Source organism: Cynocephalus volans, chromosome 8, assembly GCF_027409185.1.
Source record: "Cynocephalus volans isolate mCynVol1 chromosome 8, mCynVol1.pri, whole genome shotgun sequence".
Lineage (NCBI taxonomy): Eukaryota > Metazoa > Chordata > Mammalia > Dermoptera > Cynocephalidae > Cynocephalus > Cynocephalus volans.
This window is the reverse complement of record NC_084467.1, coordinates 10,091,082-10,115,523: the sequence shown is the minus strand read 5'-3', so window position 1 is coordinate 10,115,523 and position 24,442 is coordinate 10,091,082. Positions and strand designations below refer to the sequence as shown.

At 46.8% G+C, this 24,442-nt stretch overlaps 1 protein-coding gene across 1 annotated transcript; it reads right to left on the bottom strand.

Annotated features, from left to right (window-relative positions):
• Positions 1 to 1,393: 1,393 nt before the first annotated feature.
• On the bottom strand, positions 1,394 to 10,860 carry LOC134384064 (arylacetamide deacetylase-like 4). The gene is made up of 7 exons (XM_063105703.1): positions 10,792 to 10,860; positions 10,232 to 10,426; positions 9,006 to 9,023; positions 8,445 to 8,540; positions 8,105 to 8,321; positions 5,495 to 5,558; positions 1,394 to 2,204 (listed from the first exon to the last, which is right to left on the bottom strand). Exons 1-7 carry the CDS (start codon positions 10,858 to 10,860, stop codon positions 1,430 to 1,432), a joined length of 1,434 nt encoding a protein of 477 aa, XP_062961773.1. The 3' UTR covers positions 1,394 to 1,429.
• Between the last annotated feature and the right edge of the window lie 13,582 nt (positions 10,861 to 24,442).

Sequence of the window (24,442 nt, the reverse complement as noted above, 5' to 3'; positions counted from 1 at the left end):
AGCCCTTGTGTTTGTGGTAATGTTGTTTACGTGGCAATAGACAATTAATACACACTTGCATCAAAGCCACATGCATGTAATTCATACGTCATGACAAGTGCTCATGCTCCCAGGAGCCCATTCAAAGTGCCTGTGTAAATACAGCCCTCCCTTGCAAGGACCCAAGACACCTGCAGGACAACATCCTCCATCAGTCACAGGTGAGTTTGTTCATACCCAGAGAGGCTGTGGTTGCAGAGAAGGGAGAGCCTCCAGCTGCAGCACTTGAGTGGGACTAGACAGCAGTGAGAACCGGCTATCAGACCTGCATCTAGCAAACGTGGCCCTGCTACATAAAGTCACGTGGGCTGTCCCCTCCATGCGCTGCAAAGATTCCCTTCCCTTAACCTGCGAGCAGAGAAAGTGGCATTGGCTAAGCAATGACAAGGATCTTTGAAAAGTTGGGAATGCTGTATAAGCTCACCAAAGAAAGGAGGCTGGCACCTTACTCCCTTAGGGAATGCGGTCTCCATATCCCAGATGTTCCCAAGAAAGTTCTTGCTCACAGAACCTGCCTGTCGGTAGGGAGTGATCTGCTTTTGGAATTCGGATTAAAGATTTGAGCCCAAGCTAAGGTCATGGCTCTCCAGAGCCCTTGCACTGCCTTTTTCCTCTTGCCTCTTTCCCTGTCTCTCTCTTTCCACAGTTTCCTTTGAAATCGTCCTTTAGACCAGCCCACGGGTGGCTGTATGGAGGGGAGAGTTTCATTAAAACACCATTTCTCAGGGGCCGGCCCATGGCTCACTTGGGAGAGTGTGATACTGATAACACCAAGGCCACAGTTTTGGATCCCTACATAGGGATGGCCGGTTGGCTCACTTGGGAGAGCGTGGCGCTGACAGCACCAAGTCAAGGGTTAAGATCCCTTACTAGTCAACTTTAAAAAAAAATAAAAACACCATTTCTCAGGCCTGCTATAGCCATCCTAGTTATGATTGAAAGGTGACCTTGACCCCAGAAACAATTAGGTGGCCCCTCTTCAAACAGGAGTCATGGCCCCAAGGAATGCTTTGTCATCCTGGGTACAGATTTACCACGGACAATATGATCAGTTCTGGGCATTTATTCTGCATGAAACTTATATGTCAGAGCTTCGAGAAAATTTAAAGAAACCTTTCTTCCTCTCTTTGGTATTTATTTCATATTAATGGAAATGTCACAGAATGGTGCTAAATCCAGAATTGGAAAGTATTAGTGCTGGACAGGAACAGACGTACTATGGATTTTCTGGAATAGTCAGCAAGGCTGCTCTTGCATCCCTTCTCATCCTCCCACCCAGACCAAGCATTGATTTGACTTCTCTTTAATCAATAACATAGAACTCAAGAAAGGACCCAGCTTGTGCAAGTGTCCATACCTGTCACACCTACTCAGATCCCCAAGTTCACTATCATATGCCCTTTATATAACTGACCAGAGCGTTCACAATTTTCAGGGAGCAAGGGAAAGAGAAAGTCTTATTATCAAATAAGTTCAAGCATCCGTGAAAGCCATCGTCCACATGGTACCATGTCACAGGCACCCCCTGGTCCTCCAAGCGTTTCTTATAGAGCAAGGTGTCATCACGGAGGATGTCATTCTCACAGCTCACCAGGAAGGCCTCAGGAAGCCGAGCGATGGTCTCATCGTCCGCTAAGAGGGGTGAATTTTCTACATCCAAAATATGTTTGGTTTCCAGATAGGCAGCCTCATTAAAAGGACTGGGAGACCTGGGTTGGTGGCCTCTGTTCTTGAATTTCTTGGGGATGTTGTCAGAGCTGACCCACTTCCTGTACTTCCTCCAGGCATCCGGGGGTATATAAGCGCCATTCAGGATGGCTTCCTTCCAGGATTCGTCAATGGCCAGATAGTTACACAGACATGTCAGGATGAGCTTCTGGGAGAAAAATGGGACATTTTGGTTCTGCTGATAAGACGGCAACTGCAGATTGACCGCCTGGACGATCGGATAGATCATGACCTGAGCCCGGATTCGGGGAAGATCTGATCTGCCCACCAAGGTCTGGGTGATCATGGCAGCCACCCATCCTCCAGCACTGTCTCCACAGGCGACAACCCGGGACGGGTCCACCTCATAGGCTTCCAGGCCCTTCAGGAAGTGAATAGAGGCGTTCAGGCAGTCTCGGGAAATGCTAGGGGAGTGGTGGTCAGGAAGCATGCGGTACCTGCAGAGCACACAGGAAGAGAGCACACCAGGGCGGACGGCTTCTCGGAGGGCCATTGCAACAGTGTCCTCAACCCCCGTTACAAGACTTTATCTGATTAAATCCTCAGAATAGCCCTAGGAAGTAAGGATTTTTAGCCCATTTTTGTTTCTATGAGGATTTGAGTAACCTGCCCAGAGTCACGGAGGCCAGGAATCGTGACTCCACACCTGTGCTCGGTCTGCTTCCCATAGATGTAGAAACTCCATCCAAGACTGTGTGACTCTAAAGCTATTTGATTTGAAAGCAAAACAACCAGCAATGACAAAAAAAAAAAAAAAAAAAAAAAAGGCAAATGAAGCTACTGTCAGTCTCACTGCTTGTCAGTAGAAAAAGGAATGGGAAAAAATAAAGTCAAGGGGAAGTTTCTTTCAAGCTGAATGCTTTTAATAACCAAAAATTTCATGACCAAGTCTTCTTCTTACCCAGTGACTCAAAGAGTTGCCTTCTCTTCCAGGCTTGGAGAGAGGAGGAAAGGTGGAGGTTTTCTGACGGTAAAGGGAGGGAAAAAGTAAGCTAGACAGGAAAAAAGACAGCTCAAGCTGTGGAAGGCATCAGAGGCTGGTGGAAAACGTGGCAAGGTTTGAGCTAAAGAAAGCATCTTGAGGTCTATGCTCAGAGTATGTCTCCTTTAAGGAATTCAAGGGCAAGAAAAAGGACTTCAAAATAAGCCATTAAAAACAGTAAAGCATTGGGCTGGCCCGTGGCTCACTCAGGAGAGTATGGTGCTGACAACACCAAGGCCACGGGTTCGGATCCCATATAGGGAAGGCCGGTTTGCTCACTGGGTGAGCGTGTTGCTGACATCACCAAGTCAAGGGTTAAGATCCCCTGACCGGTCATCTTTAAAAAAAAAAAACAAACAGTAAAGCACAAGCTGGCTCATGTGAGAATGAACACTGGGTAATAGAGGAATGAATTTTAAATACAGAAACAGTTTGGCTAAACTGCTTGTATTTGAAAGCCTATTTTAAACAGTTATTATCATCTTTAATTTTTGGTTGAGGTTCGGGCTAATCTTCTTTCCTGTTTTCACAATCTATAATTTAAAAGCATCAATAAGGTATATTCTACTTGTAAGATTAAATTTGGAAGAAGCTCCTAAGGAAAAATGACAGCTTAGACTAGTGGCTTTCGAACTTTGTTGGAGCAAGAGAATGATTTTTTTCTATTAAAATGATACAAGGAGTCCCAGCATATAAAACACCTCAATTCAGTTGTTCTGGTTTTGCCCAAGGATAAGGAATCTACACTTTTACTCTGTCTTCTTCCTCTTGGACCTCCATAGCCCCCTCAAAAACATTCAGGGCTATGGGGGCGTGAACTCTAGGATTCAAAGTAACCGGTTTGAAAACCGCTGCCTTCCTTTAAACCTTCAATTTCGTTTTCTTTAAAAGTTACTCGAAAACCTCATCTTTGAAAATGAGGTTTGATTGATTGCAGCATAAACTTGAAACATTTCCTTGATGAGCGATATATTGATAAACAAATCAATGCTATCAACATGGGTTCCCACTTAAACTCAGGCAAAACACATGCTACTCGGAAGGGTCCTTGCAGGGAGGTGGCCCCAGCACCAGGTAGCAGCAAGCAAAACTCCACCTTCCGTTTTCCCATTTCTAGAAGTGAATACTCCTTTGGCTTCTCCTTCTGCCATGTTAGGATACAAGGAGAAGTTAACCATCTGCATCCTGCAAGAGGACCCTCACCAGGACCCAGTCATGCTGGCACCCGCCTCCAGCCTCCACAGCTGTCAGGAATGAGTGCCTGTTGTTTAAGGCACCCCATCTATGGTCATTTGTTATAGCAGCCTGAACTGACTAAGAACCCAACCCAGAGTTGAAGGCTTTGCACAACCAAAAGGTCGAAAGACCCATCCCTTCAACAACAGCTTGGGTAGAAAGCCCCATTTTCGTCACGATGAGAAATTAGGGAACATTCGGACCTTAGACATCTTCCCTCTTTTCAGTGTCCTCTCAGGGAGTCTTCTCCCAGGCACTGTCCACCTGCAGCCCTAGGAGGCCGGAAGCCTCTGCTCTGTCTCAGTAACTCCACCAGCCACTCTCTCAAAACGGGTCTGGCCATGTGCCAGGTCTTCCCAAGTATCTGGAAACAATGATATACTAAGCAATTTCCTACAAGGGATTCATGCAGGTGCTTATCGATACCTTTATGTGCCACCTGTTTAAAGGATCTTTTTATTATCATAAAAGCCGTCAGAGATGGACACTGTAATGGTGGAATTTCAGGCACCACGGTAAGCCAGCTGGGAGGTGCGCGGATGAATACCAGAAAGATGCTGCCTTCTGAGTCTCACCAGAGATGCTAAGTGACTTGCTTTCAGCCACCCAGCTATACTGTTCTACCCGAACCTGGGGACAGCCAAGCTTTGAGGGACTTCATCATAGAGACAGAATCTAAAAGGCCAGTTTTTCACTTCTTTCAATTGCCTTCTCTAAACTGTTTCCTGGTGACTTGTAATCTCTAAACCAAGGCCCCAAATCGCAGTGAGTAGCCCCCACTGTCCCCTGCATCCACCCAAAGGACCCCTCGCCTCGCCTTTTTGTATTCAAAGGACCAGACTTGTCTTAAGACATTGGCTCCTGCATGGCCAGCAGTTTGTTCATTCATTCGCTCATTCATTTGTTCTAACAATATGCAATAAGCACTTGCAGAACCATCACCCCAAACAACAGCCAGGACCTGGATTGTAACCTTCAGCCAACCCTCCCATCAGGCCCCCCATCTCGCTGCCTCCCCCAACTGAGGGAAGGGATGCTCTGGATTCAGTATCCATCATTCCTTTTTACATCATTTTATTGTGTCTATTTGTATTCCGAGAAATATTCTTTTGATTTTAATTCTTTTTAACTTTATAAAATAAGCTTCAGGCTTTATATCATTTTTATAAATTTTTATTTATGTTTTATGCTACATACTAAGATTCATCCACAGTATGATGTACCTTTCCAGTTCATTTATTTAAATGTTTATATAACATTCCATACTACCTTAATAGCTACGTAATATAATATTCACTATACCTTGGTCTATTCATGCACTCCCCAGTTGATGGGCATTTGCGTGGTTTCCTGATTTTTGCTATTTTTGACAGTGCTGTACCTGTCCCCGTGGGTGCAGGTGCAAGAGTGCCTCTGGAGACTGGGGCTTCCCTCTGTTCTACACATCATGCACAAGCTCACCCTGCCTTCTCCCACCCATGTAAAACCCATCAGCTGTCCCAAACTCACCCAACAGACAGCAGCACAGAGTCAGTCTCCTGAGCCAGAAAACTGCACACGTTGTGATAACAATCTGCAAGACAAAACCAGTCACAGCAACAGCTCATGAGTAGGGCCCTCATCCCCCAGGAAGAGCCAGCTCACAATGTCGGCACTCGGTATGTCACCCTTTCTTTGCTCCTACTATTGCCTCCTCTGAAGTGACTCTGGACAGCTATGCTTGGGTAAAGCCAAAAACACAGGCCAAGTCAGACATCTTCCGCAAGTCTCCTGAATGTCAGGGCTCGAATGCTCCTTCTGGCTCACCTTCCATAAGGTTTTCTTTTACAGTGGGGGACGCTGAAGACCAGGAGGGCTTGATGATTTGAAATGGACAAAGCCGAGACTAGGGAAGTTAGGCATGCCCGCCCTGGAATATTAATAATAAATTTATATATTCATATTAATTAAGAAATAAACAATGGTTGGATGGGACGTTTCTATTGGTGGAACAGTACATATGAAGCTCTCAAAAGGCAGGTCCGTAGGAGTTATTAAGTCTGGGACCAGGGTCAGGCATCTGCCTTGGGCACAAAATCAAGAGGGCACCAAAACGCTCATCCAGATCAATAATATTTTGATGCAATACTTAAAGAAATAAAAATGACTGCCACAAAATTCCATGACGAGCAAAGTAATCAAAATTCTAAACGCATATGTTCCTATATTGTACTTGAACAAGTCCCTCAGCCCTTTGGATTCTGCCTTTATATAAATTTTGGTATTTTCTTCATGCTATATTTTTTGCATTGATACTATTTTCTGTAAATAGTGCACTCAAATATTATGGAGTTTTTTGGTGTCCCTTATATTTGGGCCCAGTGCCAGCCCCACTTTAGAAATCTCTTCTCCCGGCTTCCATAGGGCTGCTCCACCTAAGCTCAAATTTTACCTTCTTGGAGAGTCTCTCTGATTAGAGACCTGCCCTGGAGTGACGCTCACACTCGTGTCTGCTGCATCGTGCTGCGCTCTCTTTACCTGAAACCGCCCTACGCATCTGTCCTCTCCCTCTCTGTCTAGCTCACTGACTGTCAGGTCACTCGGGGCAGGGACTGGGTCTTTCCTGTTCTCCACCATATCCCCCATGCCTGGAAAAGGTCTGACACAAAGAAGGTGCCCAGTACATATTTGCTGAATGATTCTTGGTTCTGCCTTTGGAGATGACATTCTCCCCCAACAGCAGAACACAAACAGCCCCAGACACCTCAAGGGGGCTCCCAGGGGCTTCTGAAAGGGAAGAGTGATCTTGGACAAGGCTGGGTTCGGCCGCAGGGAGATATTCCTCATTAACTTCTGAGCAAGGGGAGAGCACCATGGCTACACGTGCAAACAAGGAATGGCCTTAGTTATCTCCACCACCAGGTGGCAGGACACCCCACTCTCAGGGCAGTTCCGTGGCAGCAGAAATCAACTTTCTACTTGGACAAACTTTCTCACCTGCATCCAGGTGTCCATCCATCCAGCAGCACATCCATCCCTTTGTTTGCTTGAAAACGCATCTTTCATCCAATTACTCACTCATCCATCCATTTATTCATGCATTCATTCATTCAAAAATAAAAAGAACAGGGATCCACCACAAACAAAACGGATGTCTTTCCTGCTACAGTCTTGGAGTTTCCGTAGTCAGTCGGGGGAGGCAGGCAGTGATCAACGACCCCGGGAAGCAACGAGATGAGTTCAGATTGAAGCGAGAGCCAAGAAGAAGGTTCAGAAGGGTGATGCTGGGGAGGGAGACGGGGCAGCAAGTGGGCAGGGAGAGCTCTTTACATGAGATGTTCAGGGAGGCCACTCAGGGGAGGGACATTTGAGATGACACCAGAAGAACCAGGGGTTGACAGCCACGCAAAATCAGAGAGGATCGTCTTTTGAGGCCAAACAAACAGCAAGTCCAGAAGGCTCAGGGTGGGAAGGAGCCCGGCGTGTCTGTGGCACAGGGATGCACAGAGGGGCTACAGCAGAGGGAAAGCAGGAGGGAGGTGCAGGGGACCATTCGGGGAGGTGGCAGGGCCAGCTGGGTCAGGGACTCACAGGCTGTGGGGAGGACATAGGGCTTCATCAAAGGGCACAGGAGAGGTTTAAGTGTGAGACCGACAAGCTGTGACTGGTATTTTTAAAACCTGCCCTGGCTGCCAGGTAAAGAGCAGATGTGAGCGGGGAGGGGTGAGGCAGGGACAGCAGGTGCTGGGGGGCGGGGTGAAGGGGGCGGGCAAGAGAAGACGGGTCTGGGTCGGGGTGGGACTGCGGAGCTGGAGGGAAATGAATGGGTTTGGATCATGGCAGAGCAGACACACGGGCAGATGGCGGTGAGAGGGAAGAAAGAGCCGTCAACAGCCAGTCCCATGCCAGCCCTGCTGTGACATTACTGTCCCCATCTTGACCTACACTACCCTGTAACAGAATAGAAGAAACTGCCCATGGAGTCTACAGCACCATATTCTGACTTGAGCCCAAAGCCCTCAGTCTGGACTCTCTATAAAAATCTCCAGCTACGGACTCCTGTGAGTCACTCCAGAAAGTTCCACGTGGGAGGTGTGGGCAAGGCTGCGCGTGTCAGTGAGGCCACAGGGAAGCTCCTACCCAGGCTTCCAAATACTCCACCCCCTCCATGGTAGAAGATGATGCCTCGCCGGGGGCTGGAGGACGCTGCCTTGGGCTGGAACAGCCTCACGGGGATCGTCCCAAAACGCAGGTTGGTCACCGCCACGTGAAGGTCCTTCTTTATTGTCGTTATATCATGGAGAAAACGGAAAAATTTGGGCATGGAGCAAATTCCCAGCTTCTCAAATACAGTCCCCTGTTGAAGGGAAGAGAAAGACATGAGACGTCAGGGGAGGTTAGGATCGGACGCAGGTGTCCCTGTCACGCACGATTGCTGGGCTGTCTGTTTCTCGCTGCCTCCTGCGTGCACGGGGCTCACCGGGAAGCAGTGGTTTCTGGGTTCATCCAGATAGGGGCTTAGGTTCTCAGACTTTTCCTCCCAAAACCTCTTGCCAAAGCAGCAGCCAGTTTGGGGCTGAGTGGGAGGGAGGCATTGAAGTGAGCAGAGCCGGTTTCCTGGGTGCTGGCGGCAGCCCGGCTCTCTCTGGCTCTGTGCTGGGCTCTACCAGCCAGAGGTGGCAAAGGCAGCTCATCACCTGTGTCGACACTCGGCATTGCGTGCCCGGAGCTCAGGGTTCTGAAGGATTCTTAAGCTAGGTTTGTGTTCAACAGAAAAGAGTAACGTGATCGGTTAGGGAGGTCTGTCCAGGGGTAGGGAGAGAGAAGGGATGGCCCAGGGCTACACATGTGCAGAACGTGTTCTTATTTTACGTATAGTTCTGGGATGTATTGCTGCAATGCAGGACCCTACCAACTTCTTAAGCAAAAGATGCATTTTTGTACAAAGGAAAAGTTATCTCTGGAAAGACCTGCTGATAGAGATAACCTGCATTTTGGAAAAGCGATATGTGTTCTTTATATCTTGACACTGACAACTCACCAACTGTGCAAAGTGGATCTGCCAGAAGGATAGTAAAAGGTCATTGCATGGTCTTAGGCGTGACCACCCGCATGGCAGCCACTTGCGTGAGGCAGACTGACCTTCAGGGAAGCACAATACCAGGGGAAACAAGAGAGACAAGAGCACTTAGTACTAACTTGGCCTGTCTCCTTAGGTCAATAGCACTCATGCATGCATAAACTAGACTTGATTTCTCTAAAGGCGAGCCGTACCCAGGGTGAAAAATTCCAGCAACATGCAAACATATTTCATTTATTTACCAAACCTTTCTAAGCGTATTAACCATTACCACCTGTCATCTAGTTATTCTACCAACCTGATGAGATAGACACGATTATCCCCTGATGAGGAAACAGATGCAGACAGGTTAAGTAAATGGCACAAGGTCAGGCAGCTAGTCCGTGGTGGACCCGCAATGCACACTCAGACCACCTGACTGCAGCGTACATTCTTATCCCTACACGCCCTTCATCTTCTCCATCACTGCTGCCCTCAGATGCAATCAGTGTGAACTGTTTGGCAGCTCTAAGGTCTCCACCAAGGGTTGGGACACTGGGGTTAACTCAAGTTGCCTGCCTTCTACAAGATGCCACACCATTATTTCCAAGTACGCTGCAACTCTGGGCATGTGCTGGTCTTCCCCCATCCCCACCCCAAAATCCCTGCTCAGAGCCTGGCTGGGGTGACCACTCTGAAATGCTAGGTGAGTTCTTTTATGATTTGCTTAACAAACAGTAAGCACCTGGTAAGCACAAGCCCTGTGCTTAGAGCTGGCCTTTCCAAGGTGAATGACACAGTGCCTGCCTTCAAGAGGCTGACAATCTATACAGGGAAAAACACCTGTAGGCAAGTAAGTGCACTGAAGGTGACAGATACTGCACCTGACGGGTGTCCTGACGGGTGTCAGTCCCCGTCAGGCCACAAGCCCCCAGAGGACAGGGACTGGGTCTGAAATTGCTTTTTCATTCTCAGAAAAGAGCCCAGTGATTGGCACTCAGTAAATTATTGATGCTGAAGAGAAAAAAAAAAAGAGTGTGTTAGGAATGGTGGGAAAGAGAAAAGAAAGAAAGGAACAAAGAGAAGGAATTCTCTCTTGGGGGAGACCAAAAAGAGAGACAGAAGGGAAGTGAAAGAGGAAAAGGGAGGGTAAGATACAGAGAGAGAGAGAGAGACCCCAGCCCTTGACGGGGCCTAGGATTACTCACCAAAGCAATCACGTAAAGGAATATGCAGTGCAGAAACCTGAACTTGGCAGGATGGTGGATGGTGGAAGGGACATCTGCAGTGAGGAAGTGCTCAAAGACGGCCCAGACAAACACGACCAGAAAGAAGGTGGGCACCGCCGCTAGGAGCACCAGCTCCAAGATGGCCATGTTCTGGGGCTGCGAGGAGATGCTGCCCTGAGAAAACAGCCTGAGAACTTGGGTGAGGAGGACCTGGCCTGCTTATATGAGGTGCCGCCTCCAGCTGCTCTCTCAGGGCCATGCCTAACACAGTGACGTGACCTGACTCCTCAGATGTAAACACAAGCAGACCAGTGGGAGCTGGAGGACCTGGTCCCCTGAGGAATGCAGGGACCAGGAAGACCAATCCTGCCCATCAGGGGAAGTCTTGGGAGGGGAGTTTCCCAAAGGCTTGGCAGGGACAGGCTCATATGGCTTCCCAGCTCCGGGGGACGCAGGGCAGAGGTCTCACAGCAGTTGCATAGGCCACCATGGCCTGATCCCTCCATGGTACAGTAGGAGACGTGGCCAGCCTTCCTCACCAGAGTCTGGTTAGGGCAGGCAAAGCACTTCATTTCCAACTCCTTGGTTGGCTGCTGCCCCAAGCCCATTCGTGCTCCAATCCAGGCTATAGGGTAGTCACAGCCTAGCCACGTGGTTTAGAGCATCGACTCAGACCCCAGGCTGCCTGGGTTTAAATCCTGCCTTCTCCATTTACTGGCTCTGTGGCCTTGGATAAGTTCTCAGTTCTCTGCATCTCAGCTTCCCTTTCTGTAAGGTGGAGATAGTCACAGTACCTCAGTGCAGAGCAGATATTTATAAAGATCTCAGAGGACGACTTGGCACGTGGTAAGCATAGCACAGTAAGTGTTTCTTAAATGGAAATATATAAAATTCTCAGGCTCAAAGCCTGTTTTCCAATAGGCTTCTGGGTCTGTGAACACTCAAGTCTGGGAATTGATTAAGGGGATGTGACTCTGTTTTTATGATTTGAGTTACATTTTTTTTACTTGATCTAGAACTTTTCTGCTTATATGAATTAAGGAAGAATTCTGTAGGCTTCCTATCTATTTGGAAATTGATTGAGTCATGGGGGCAGATCCCTCATGAATGGATTAATGCTCTCCCTGGGGTAGGAGGGGTAGTGAGTGAGTTCTCGCTCTATTATTTCCCGCGAGAGCTGATTGTTTAAAGGACCCTGGCACCTCCTCTCTCTCCCTTGCTTCCTCTCACCATGTGATCTGCTTGTACCTGCTGGATGCCTGCCACTTTCCGCCATGACCAGAAGCAGTCTGAGGCCCGTGCCAGATGCCACCATTCCAGAATCATAAGACAAATAAACCTCTGTTCTTTATAAATTACCCAGTCTCAGATATCCTGTTATAGCAACACAAAACAGACTAAAAGAGAAAATTGGTACCGAGGACTGGGGTGTTGCTAAACAGAAACCTGAAAATGTGGATGCACCTTTGGAACTGGCTAATGGGCAAGGGTTGGAGAAGTTTGGAGGACTTCGAAGAAGAGAAAAAGACGAGGGAAAGTTTGGAATGTCTTAGAGACTTATGTGGTGGCGAGCAGAGTGCTGATAGAAATGTGGACAGTAAAGGCCATGTGGATGATGAGGTCTCAGAAAGGAATGAGGAACTTATTGGGAATTGGACAAAAGATCACCCTTGCTCCACCATAGCAAGGAATGTGTCTGCATGTGTCCATGCCATTGGACTTTGCAGAAGGTGGAACTTAAGTGTTGTGAACCAAAGCACTTGGCCAAAGAAATTTCTAAGCAGCAAAGCATTAAGGAAGCTGCATGGTTGCTTTTAAGAGCCTACTCTGAGTTATGATGGAAAAGGCATGATGTAAAGCCAGAAATTAAAAGGGATGCAGAGAGTAAAGTTTTGGAATATGTGCAGCCCAGCCATGCGGTAGAGAAGCAGAGAGCAGGAGAAAAACACAAGGGCGAAGCAGATAAACTGGTTGCTAAAGACATTATCCTGGCGGTGACGCAGCCAGATGCTGAGAACCAGGACAATGGAAAAAATGTCCTAAAGGCATTTGAGAAGTCTGGAAGGGTTCCCCACTCATCACAGGCCCTGAGGCCTAGAAGGACCGAGTTGTCCTAGAGCAAAGACCTGGGGCACAGCTGCCCTCGGAAACCTGCTCCCTGCATCCCAGATGCTCCTGCTAGAGCGGACTCTACTGTGGTTCGTGCAGCAGCCCTGGAGAGTAGAAGCCTGAAACCTCGGAGGCATCCACATTGTGTGAAGTCTGCAGGCCGGCAGGACATGACAGCAGTGGAGGCATGGCAGCCTCCACCCAGATTCCAGAGAATGTATGGAGAAGCCTGGGGACCCAGGCAGAGATGTGCCTCAGGGGTGGAGCCACTGCAGAGGCCATGCACTAGAGCAATGCCAAGCAGGAAAGTGGGGTCAGAGCCCACACAGTGAGCCCCCACCAGGGAAATGTCTAGTAGAGCCAAGGCAGCAGGGCTGCCACCAGGACACCAGAACTTCCGGGCCACTGGTAACATGCAACGCAGGCCTGGAAAAGCGACAGGCACCAACGTGGCCTACTGGGCTGTGCCTGGCAGAGCTGTGGGAACAAGGCTGCTGGATGCTTTGGGGACCCAGGTGCCCCATTGTGCCCAGGATGCAGGACTTGGAATTAAGAAGATTATTTTGGAGCTTTAAGACAGAATGTCTGCCCTGCTGGCTTTCGGACTCGTTTGGTGCCTGTTTTTCCTTTCTTCTGGCCTATTCCTCCCTTTTGGAATGAGAATGTGTACCCAATGTCTGTTCCAACATTGTATCTTGGCAGTAGATAAATTTGGTTTTGACTTTTACAGGTTCATAGCTGGAAGGACTTTTGCTTTTGGTCTCAGATGAGACTTTGGACTTTGGACTTTTAAGTTGGTGCTGGAGCAGGCTAAGACATTTGGGACTGTAGAGATAGAATGATTGTATTTTGTATGTGAGAAGAAAATGAGTTTTGGGGGGCCAGGGGCGGAATGATGGAGCTTGGATGTGTTGTCCCCTCCAAAACTCACGTGGAAATTTGATCCCCAGTGTGGCAGTATTGGAAACTGATTGATTCTTGGGGTGGATCCCTCATGAATGGATTAATGCTCTCCCTGGGGGGGAGGGGTAGTGAGTCAGTTCTCGCTCTATTAGTTCCCGCGAGACCTGATTGCTTAAAAAGACCCTGGCACCTCCTCTCTCTCTCTTGCTTCCTCTGGCCATGTGATCTGCTTGTACCCGGCAACTGCCTGCCACTTTTTACCATGAGCAGAAGCAGCCTGAGGCCTGTGTCAGATGCTACCCTCCCAGAATCATAAGCCAAATAAACCTCTTTTCTTTATAAATTACCCAGTCTCAGGTGTCCTGTTATAGCAACACAAAACGGACTAAAACAAATCCCAGAGCTCTTCAGGAATGTTGGGGCTCCCCTCAGGAAACTGTGTCTCAAGGTCTTGGTAAAAGGTGTGTTTTCTGAGGATCCCCAGTGTGAGCGACTAAGCTTCACATGACAAATCCACTCGAGCTTTCCAATCTCCCTAAGCCTTTGAATCCCTTCCTCTACAGTTACCCAAGGGAGATCAGGCATCTCCAACTCCCTCGCAGTAGGCTGTCTTTTGACCCATATTTCAGTCAAGCACCCAACCGGCTAGACCTTGCTTAACTCCCCAGGCTGCGACCTGAACTGCAGAATCTCTGCTCAGTGAGCTCAAATGAATAAATTTGGTCTGATACAACTTTAGGTTCCTTCCCCCATTATCCCACACCCTGAATATCCATTCCCATATGTGTTCTCCAGATTTCTGCATGTATGAATTAGAAAACTCAAGCAGTTCTTTTGGAGTGGAGCACACCTCCTCGTGGGTCACACTTTGTACCTCACCTTTAGGGGCCTGCCGGGCCTTGAGTCTAGTGATAGGTCTAGAATCAAAGAGGAAGGTGGGTAGATCCTGAGCAGAGTCAACACTGTCTTGCTCAGTCACGGCCTCGGGGAAGCCATTACTGTTTCCTTAGACAATGCAGAGTTAATCCCCTCGGGCAGAGGTGGAAAAGCCGCTGTCTCTGCAGAGGGGTGGGGAGTTCATTTCTGGCAAACAAGATTCACTGGGAATTAGGGGTCCAATATCCCCAGCCTCCTCAGGGTCTTCTTCCCACATGTCCCCATCCCAACTTGCAGGATCCCATCCTCTCCCATCCAGTGCCCTCACTTTAGCTATAGAGAACGTGCAACACCCACAGCTCAACAGTCACTGTAGTTCAGCCAGTCCCACGATGAGGGCTTGTGTTTGAGTTTTGGCAAGTTCAGCCCAGCGAGCACTGGGGAGAAAATTCTGACCCAGAACCGAACACACTTAAAACCTTTTAGGTCATCTCTGCAGCGCAAATCCCTGAGCTCTCCCTTTCCTTTCATCACCTTGTCCAGCAATGCTAGGAACAATCCAGCGTCATTATATTCCCTGGATTTCCACCAATACTCAAAGGTATCATGTACAGAGTCACGAAATCTTGCCTCTTACAAGCGGTGGATCAGGTGTCTCAAAGGCATTTATTCTACAGATCTCTGCACAGTTCATGCCATGCACTATCAGTGCTCCCCGTATTATTGGAAGTGAAGCTGTTAGCATTTTAAGGTTTCAAGTCCTGAACCAATTAAAGAAATTCACCTTTAACAATCCATTTCTCGAGAACCACTCCTGCTACCAGAATCTGTATTAGTCAGAGGTCTCCAGAGTAAACTTTACCTCCTCTTCTAGGAAAGGGATTAACACATTTTTGGTTGTAACAGGATAGTCGCATCACATTAGGTGGAATTATTACATTATTATTGTCTTATTTGAAGATGAAGTATGGTTTATAATTTGGGGGGCCGGGGGGCCTCTGGCCAGTATGAGGATTAAGTATGCTTTAAGGAGATAAGTATAGGCACCAAATTGATAAGGGGTAGATTTGTGATGGTTCATTTTAATTGTCAACTTGACAAGATGAAGAAATACATAGAAACCTTGTAAAACATTACTTATAGACATGTTCTGTGAGGGTGTTTCCAAAAGAGATTAGCATGTAAGCCTGAGTGGACTGGGTGGAAAAGATTCGCCTTCAATATGGGCAGGCCGCCTCCAAACTTCTGGAGGCCGAGAGAGAACAAAAACAGAAGAAAGGATGAATCTCTTGCTCTGTTTTCACTGGAGCTGAGATATATCCTTCTCTTCTGCCCATGGACACCCGAACTTGAACTTTGGGTTCCAGGACTTACACCAGTGGCACCCTGGTTCTCAGGTTTCTGGTCTCAGACTGAAAATCACATCATCAGCTTCCCTGGTTCAGAGGCTTCCAGACTTAGACTGAGCCATGCTATCAGCATCCAGTTTGCAAAAAGCTTGTGGTGGGACTCCCCAGCCTTCATCATGGCATAAGCCAATTCCCTAATAAGTTCCTTCTCATATATTTATATGCATGTATTATTTAGATTCGGGCTGGCTAGAAAATCCTAATACAGTGTGACTCACTGAATTGACAAGAAGTTGTTCTACCAATGCACCAGTAAGACTTGCTGGGGTTTACTCTATACACCCAAGAAATCTGCTGAAAATCTGCCCCCTTGGGTGCTAGGGAAAGCCATTCATTCACAGGGAGGTGTTTTGCTGGAGGCACTCTGAAATAAAACTACTCAAGGGAGTCAGAAGGAAAACTATGGCCCTCTGTTCCCCTGCAGGAGCTTGGAGCAAAAATAGCCATATACTCTGGGCCTGGAGAAGCATATAAGGCAATTATTGCCTCCAGAGCATTGTTGAAAATAGCAGAGCAATTACCCTGCAATCAGTGGATTCTAACAGCTGGGTGTGATACCAACAGAGGCAGACAGCTTAACAGGGAGATCAGGGAGGGAGTAAGCCATAGAGAGCCCTGCTGAAAACACTGCCCTCTCCGGGTAATTAAACACAAGCCCAAGGCTGCAACCTCTTAGGAATTACATCCATGGCTGCACGCTGTGGAGAAAATAGACTTTACTGAAATAGTCCATCAAAGTCTCTAAAAACAAAAAAAAAACAAGTAAACAAATAAGGAAAAAGCCCAGGGAGAAGTGAGAAAGGGAGGAATTAGTATCCGTAGTTGCTACAATATAATATCTAAGTCTCCAATTTCCAACAATAAAAAAAATGTGACATGCAAAAAAAAGAGGAAAATATGATTCATACAAAGGAAAAACATAAGCAACAGAAACTGCCTTTGAGAGAGCCCAGATGTCAGACTTAACAAAGACTTCAAAGCAGCTATACAAATATGTCCAAAAACTGAAGAAAATCATGCATAATGAAGTAAAGAAAGGGATGATTACAGTCTTTCATCAACAGCAAATACCAGTAAAGAAAAAGAAAATATGGTTTTAACAGTTCCACCTAAAATTATAGAGTTGGAAAGTACAATTACTAAAATAACTATAGAATCCCAACAGTAAACTTGAGCTGAAAGAAAGAATCAGCAAACGTGAAAGTAGATCAATAAACATTTGAAATCAGAAAACAAAGAGAAAATTAATGAAGAAAAATGAATAGAATCTCAAGGATAAACGGGAAACCATTAGGTGCAGCAACGTACAATGTTGTTTGAGTACCAGAAGGACAGAAGCAAGAAAACGGAACTGAAAAGTATTCAAAGAAACAATGACTGAAAGCTTCCTAAATTGGATGAAAAGTATTATTCTACACATCCAAGAAGCTCAATGAACTCCAAGCATGATAAACACAGAGGTGGTAAATTCTGCCAAACATTTAAAGAAGAATTAATTCCAATACTTCACAAATCTTCTCAGTAACAGAAGAGGAGGGGACAGTTCTCAGTTCATTATAAGAGTCCTGATACCAAAGACAAAGACAACCAAAGAAAACTACAACCAATATCGCTTATGAATTGAGATACAAAAATCTTCACCCAAATACTGGCCAACTGAATCCAACCACATGTAAAAAGGATTATAAACCATTACCAAGTAAAATTTATTTCAGGAGTGCAAAGTTGCTTTAACAGTAAAATTCAATTAATACAATATACTGTACCAATAGAATATAGGAAAAACAACAACAAAAACATATGATCCTCTCAGTACATGCTGATGAAGTGCTTACAAAATCCAAAACCCTGTCGTAACAAAAACACCCAATAAACTCAAAACAGAAAGAAAATTTCTGATAAAGGCATCTATAAAAAACCTGTCTAACATTATACTTAATGATGTATGTTAGCTTCCTATTGCTGCTGTACTGAATTTTCACAAACTTAAAGGCTTCAACAACACAAACTTATTACCTTAAGTTCTGGAGGTCAGGAGTGCAAAATGGGTCTCACTGAGCTAAAATCAAGGTGTCAGCAGGGATGTGTTCCTTCTGGGTGCTCTAGAGCACAGTCTGTTTCCTTGACTTTTCCAGATTCTAGAGGCCACCCATATTCCTTGGCTCATGTCTCTTGTGATGGTTAATTTTATGTGTCAACTGGACAGGGCCACGAGGTGCCTGGACATTTGTTCAAACATAATTCTGGATGTGTCTGTGAGGGTGCTTCTGGATGAGATTAATACTTGAGTTCATAGACCGAGTGAAGTAGGTTACCGTCCTCAGTGTGGGAGGCCTTATACGATCACCTGAAGACTGGAATAGAACAAAAAGGCAAGTGAGAGAAAACTGCTTCTGCCTGATTGCCTTGAGCTGACACACTGGTCATTCTCTGCCTTTGGACTCAGACTGAGACATCAGCTCTTCTTGGATCTCAAACTACTTGCTTTTGGCTGGAACGACACCATCGGCTCCTTAAGTCTCCATCCTCGTGGCTGCAGATCTTGGGATTCGCATCATCCATAATCACATGAGCCAATTTTTTAATTTGATATATCTACATGTATACACAGATGTGAATATAAACAGAATATCCTATTGGTTCAGTGTCTCTAGAGAACTCTATAGCAGCCCTATTCCTCCATCTTCAAAGCCAGAAACTCCAGCCAAGATTGTCTCTCTGTGCCATCTCTCTGGGACTCCTTCTGCTGACACCCTTGTCCACTTTTAAGGGTCCTTGTGATTATATTGGGCTCACCTAGATAATCTAGAAAGATTTTTTATGTTAAGGGCACCTGATTAGCAACCTCAATTCCATCTGCTTTCATTCCCTTTGGCCATGTAAGGTAACATGTCCATAGGTTCCTGGAACTAGGACATGAGCGTCTTCGGGGAGCCATTACTCTAATTACTATGTAACGAAAGGCTGAATGCTTTCTCCTTAAGATCGGGAATAAGACAAGGTAGGTGGCTATCACCATTCCATTCAACGTTATTCTCAAAGTTCTAGCCAAAACAAACTAAACAAAATGAAACGTGTTTGGAAAAAATGAACAAACAAGTGATAGGTAGATACACAGAGAGACAGACAGACAGACCGATAGATAGATAGACAGGCAGACAGACATAGACAGACAGATAGCATCCAGATTGGAAAGAAAAAATCAATATTATGTCTGTGAATGATCTTAAATTACTCATGCAGTGACTCCCATCACAGCTGCTCTCCCACCTGTGGTATCATTATTGGGGCAACAAAACACAGCACGTGGCACCTGGCAAGCGGCACTGACCTGGCTGATGCCTTTTACTCCATACCAATTTGGAGGGAATAAGAGAAGCCATCTCCCCTTATCCGGTAGGGCCAACACTGTACCTCTACAGTCCGCCTCAGGGATATGGCAATTCTCCTGCTTTCTGCTGTAAGATAGTGTGTGGAGATTGTGATCATGACTTTCTCACAAACATCACTATGATCCACTACATGGATGACATTGTGCTGATTAAATCATATGAGCAGAAAGTAGCAAGTACTTAGGGTGCTATGCTTGCCAGGGTCAAACCAAGAGATAGAAACAGGGAGTCTTGTATATAAGGAACAGCCACTACTCCTAGGACAAGATCTAGACCTTATTTCAGAAGGAATGGTCATAGGTAACTAGAAGGGGTGCCAGGAAAGCCATTCCTTAAAAAGTGTCTTGTTGGTGTCCCTCTGCTGCAAACTGCCTGAAGGGTAAAAGGGAAGCTATGGGCCACTGGGCATCATAGTGGCTATATAGTGCAGGAGCTAGGCATGCGAGAACCCATTCAAGCAGGCACACATGCTGGAGAAACTCTGTCCTGCTGGAGCCCATTGCCAGAGAAACCGTGAACTGCAGCGTCTGGCAAGAGGAGCATACCAGGACCAGGAAGACAGACACTGTCCTCTTCCAATATTCCTCTAGCACCCTAGACTGACAAACCCTGGAATTGTTCCAGGGGACACGAAAAACTACTTCAAGGGCATATCAGAAACTGAACTAGGTCTGAGATTTTTATCCTAGTTGTACACTAACAAGTTAGCCTGCCACCGATTCATGGATATTGTCAGAATCATCAGACACCAGGCTCAGATTCAAGGATTTTTATTATCTGCAGAGTGGCAAACAGAATGAACGTCATATTAGCACTGGTTCTCCTCGCCTCCCAAGTCCCATTGCAAATGACACGAGAAGCCCATGTGGATGACGCGCTCCGTGGGTCTGCATCACAGCTGAGGAACCTGACCTTAGGGAACCTGAATCTGTAATAAGCAAGCGAACCGGCCTAAACGTCTCCGCATTATCTTTATGATACAGACAGTGAATCAAATTGCATCTGCTCTGAGAGGAAGCACCATCTCCATCGTCCAAGGTCGTTCACTCTACAAACATGCTGCGAAGGACAGTCTGCACCAAAGGCCATCAGCGCCTCTGTTTGCAGAAGCACAGGAACACGAGGGACCAGGGAGAACTGCCCCCAGCAATAGTCACCACTCATTCTACAAGGTCTTGGCTTCTGCACATTTCCCCATGAGCACGACTCTCCTTCAGCCCCTGTAATTAATGTGACTGACAGAAACTCGGGGAAATATTTGATCTGTCTTCTATAGCATTGAATTGAGGCTTATATCTACAGGACTCCGAGCACCAAAATCAGGCTAATCAACGGTGAACGCAAACCTGGAACACATCTGATAAACCACGGGGGTTCCCTGAGAAGGTAGGTGGCTGGCTTCACGAGCTTTAGTATTGATTTTTCTGTTTGACATGAGGCATTGATCCAAGTTCAACAGGATGTATTAGCAATTACAAAGACTCTGCCTTGGCCCACGAGAAGGAAATCTAAGGCAATGCTATGATGCACAGCAAGCCTGGCCAGTGACTCAGGGTAGGCCTGGATGCTTTTCAGAACCAAATTGGCATTTCCGTAAACACTCAAACAGTCCATATGAGGCTTTCTCCTCTTAGGAGGAATACAAGTCTCTCTATTATCGGGAGGCAGGAAAAGTTATTATGGGGCTGCCACGTAAGAAATATAGTCTCAGGGGTGCACGTGTTGCCCTTGGGAAGAAAGTGGTGTTTACAGTTTAGGGATCTACCAAGTGTGCCCTACATCAGTTGGGAGTCACAGGCTGACAGTGCCTCCTACACATGTACCGGGTGGCTGGTAGTATGCTGCAGAGTGCCCAAGAGGCAGAGCAGTCTCTACAATAGCCTGAACTTGTACAAAGTCTTCTCTTGTTCTGAGCCCCACTCACACCATGCAGGCGGCCATGAGGAACTTTGCAGCTGGGTTGAAGTGGTCACCAGTAATGTGGTGCATGTCGCCTCCAAAATCCAAAAGGGCCTAACCAGCCCTGTGCATTCTTCACAGTCGGTGGCACAAGTGCAGCAACTTGTCTGTGACCTTGGAGAGAGTATCTCAACACACTCCATGTAACCACGCAACCAGAAACTTCACTGGCATGACTGCCCCTCAATTCTGTGGGGGTTTATTTCCCAACCTCCACTTAGTTTTTTATTTATTTATTAATATTATTTTTTTACAGTCTAAGATGTTGTTGCAGAGCAGTTGGAGGAGGGAGCTAGGAGAAGGGGAAAGGAAATAGAGTGGGAGAAGGAGGAAGGAGGGGGGCCTGCTTGAAGCCAGTGGTACCCCCTTCATTCCTGCCCTGGAGACAAGGGGGATTCCAGCAGTGGCTTGGCTGTTGCTGGGCTGGATGCAGATGTCAGGGGAGTGTGGCTGAAGCCCTCTGCTCCCACTGCCCCATCTCCAGGGCCCAGGGTGCTTCCTGCAGTGACCTGGTGGACTTCACTGGGCTGGTTGTCCCACTCTCCACTTTGCACATGTCTTCCTAAGATGGTCCTAAACTCCACACTACTTCCTGCTTGCCAGCTCCAACAAGCATAATGCCATCAACATAGCACATTATTGTGATGATTTCTGGAATGTCAAAACTATTACCATCTCGACTACATTATGGCAGAAAGCAGAATTGACATAGCCCTGAGGCAGACTGTAAAGGTACACTGTTTGCCCTGCCAGGTAAAGGCAGATGGATTCTCTTATTCCTTACAAATTGGTACGGAGAAAAAGGCATCAGCCAGGTCAGTGGCTGCTCACCAGGTGCCGGGTGCTGTGTTTAGTGGCTCCAATAATGATCTCCCAGCTGGGAGAGCAGCTGGGATGGGAGTCACTGCGTGAGGAATTTTAGCATCATCCACACTCAGTCTCCAAGGTTCATTTGACGTCTGCACATTCCATGCTGGTGAATTAAATCGGGGTGTGACCGGTGCTTCTTTTGAGTCTTTTATGGTGACATTAACCTCTGAAGTTCCCTATGGGATGCAGCACTGCTTCTGGTTTACTATGTTGGTAGGGAAAGGAAGGTCCTTCTTACCACAATAAACCTCATGTCTTTGGTCTGAGAGCCAGTGTGGGATTCTGCCAGTTTCCAAGTATGTCTATTCCAACTATACATCCAGGCACCGGGGGTACAACAGACACGTGCATCTGAGGACCTATGGGGCTCCCTTGATGTAAGACCTTGTCTGTCACCTGACCATAGTAAGCCCACACAGAGACTGGTGGATGCACAGTTGCATTGTTGGTCCTCAGGTTTAGGGTTGATTTAGGACCAGCGTGTAGTGAATCCTGTGCCCACAATTTTATAGAAGTGTTCCTGTGTACTAGTTTCAACTATGTCCTTGGAGACAGAAAATGTCTTAAGAATGTTTTATTGTACTCCAGGCTAATAAAAACTTTCAAAAAAAATAAGGCTATTGGTGTGGTTTCTTTCTCTGGACTGGACCCTACCTAATACCAGGGCACAAAATTTATGTCACACAAATAAGCTGAGAAGAATCTAGAGAAAGGAACGTAGTAATCTACTCTGATGGTGACCAGATTGGAATGATGGGCGTGGCGGAAGAAAGGGTTGGAACTGAGGAAAGAAAAGGGGACATCTCCTAGGAGGACCATCTGTCACTACCTCCAGGTCAAGCCAATGATTGCAGACCGTCGTGTTTCTTAGGTTGAGGAGTCGGGTGCACCATCCTTCCGATCGCCCTCCGGTGAGCCATTCTGTGTAGGACACACTCAAAAGAGGCCCAATGATCTCGACCACCTGGTGTTCACCCTCTTGTATAAACCCTATGTGTGGGCAAGACCTGTGACTTGCTTCTAACAAGAGAATGTGGCTAAAATGATGGCATCTGTGTGATTCCTTGTTTATGATGACATTACATCAGATTCTAGTAGTCACTGTTCCGGAGTCTCTCTCTCCTTTGCTGGCTTTAAATGAACAGGCCACCCCTTGGGGAGCCTCTTGTGTCAAAAAAACTGTGTATGAATTGGAGCTGAGGGTGGCCCTTGGCCAATAGCAAATAAGAAACTGGAGTTTTCAGTCTACAACCTCAAGAAACTGAATTCTGCCAACAACGTGACCGAGCTTGGAAGTAGATCCCACCCCGTTCAACCTGCAGCCCCAACACCTTGATTGCAGCTCTGTGGGACCATGACCTGATAACCCAGTTCAGCTGTACCCAGACTTCTGACCCAGAGCAACTGTCAAAGAGTAAGTGTGTATTATTTTAAGCCCTTGTGTTTGTGGTAATGTTGTTTACGTGGCAATAGACAATTAATACACACTTGCATCAAAGCCACATGCATGTAATTCATACGTCATGACAAGTGCTCATGCTCCCAGGAGCCCATTCAAAGTGCCTGTGTAAATACAGCCCTCCCTTGCAAGGACCCAAGACACCTGCAGGACAACATCCTCCATCAGTCACAGGTGAGTTTGTTCATACCCAGAGAGGCTGTGGTTGCAGAGAAGGGAGAGCCTCCAGCTGCAGCACTTGAGTGGGACTAGACAGCAGTGAGAACCGGCTATCAGACCTGCATCTAGCAAACGTGGCCCTGCTACATAAAGTCACGTGGGCTGTCCCCTCCATGCGCTGCAAAGATTCCCTTCCCTTAACCTGCGAGCAGAGAAAGTGGCATTGGCTAAGCAATGACAAGGATCTTTGAAAAGTTGGGAATGCTGTATAAGCTCACCAAAGAAAGGAGGCTGGCACCTTACTCCCTTAGGGAATGCGGTCTCCATATCCCAGATGTTCCCAAGAAAGTTCTTGCTCAGAGAACCTGCCTCTCGGTAGGGAGTGATCTGCTTTTGGAATTCGGATTAAAGATTTGAGCCCAAGCTAAGGTCATGGCTCTCCAGAGCCCTTGCACTGCCTTTTTCCTCTTGCCTCTTTCCCTGTCTCTCTCTTTCCACAGTTTCCTTTGAAATCGTCCTTTAGACCAGCCCACGGGTGGCTGTATGGAGGGGAGAGTTTCATTAAAACACCATTTCTCAGGGGCCGGCCCATGGCTCACTTGGGAGAGTGTGATACTGATAACACCAAGGCCACAGTTTCGGATCCCTACATAGGGATGGCCGGTTGGCTCACTTGGGAGAGCGTGGCGCTGACAACACCAAGTCAAGGGTTAAGATCCCTTACTAGTCAACTTTAAAAAAAAATAAAAACACCATTTCTCAGGCCTGCTATAGCCATCCTAGTTATGATTGAAAGGTGACCTTGACCCCAGAAACAATTAGGTGGCCCCTCTTCAAACAGGAGTCATGGCCCCAAGGAATGCTTTGTCATCCTGGGTACAGATTTACCACGGACAATTTGATCAGTTCTGGGCATTTATTCTGCATGAAACTTATATGTCAGAGCTTCGAGAAAATTTAAAGAAACCTTTCTTCCTCTCTTTGGTATTTATTTCATATTAGTGGAAATGTCACAGAATGGTGCTAAATCCAGAATTGGAATGTATTAGTGCTG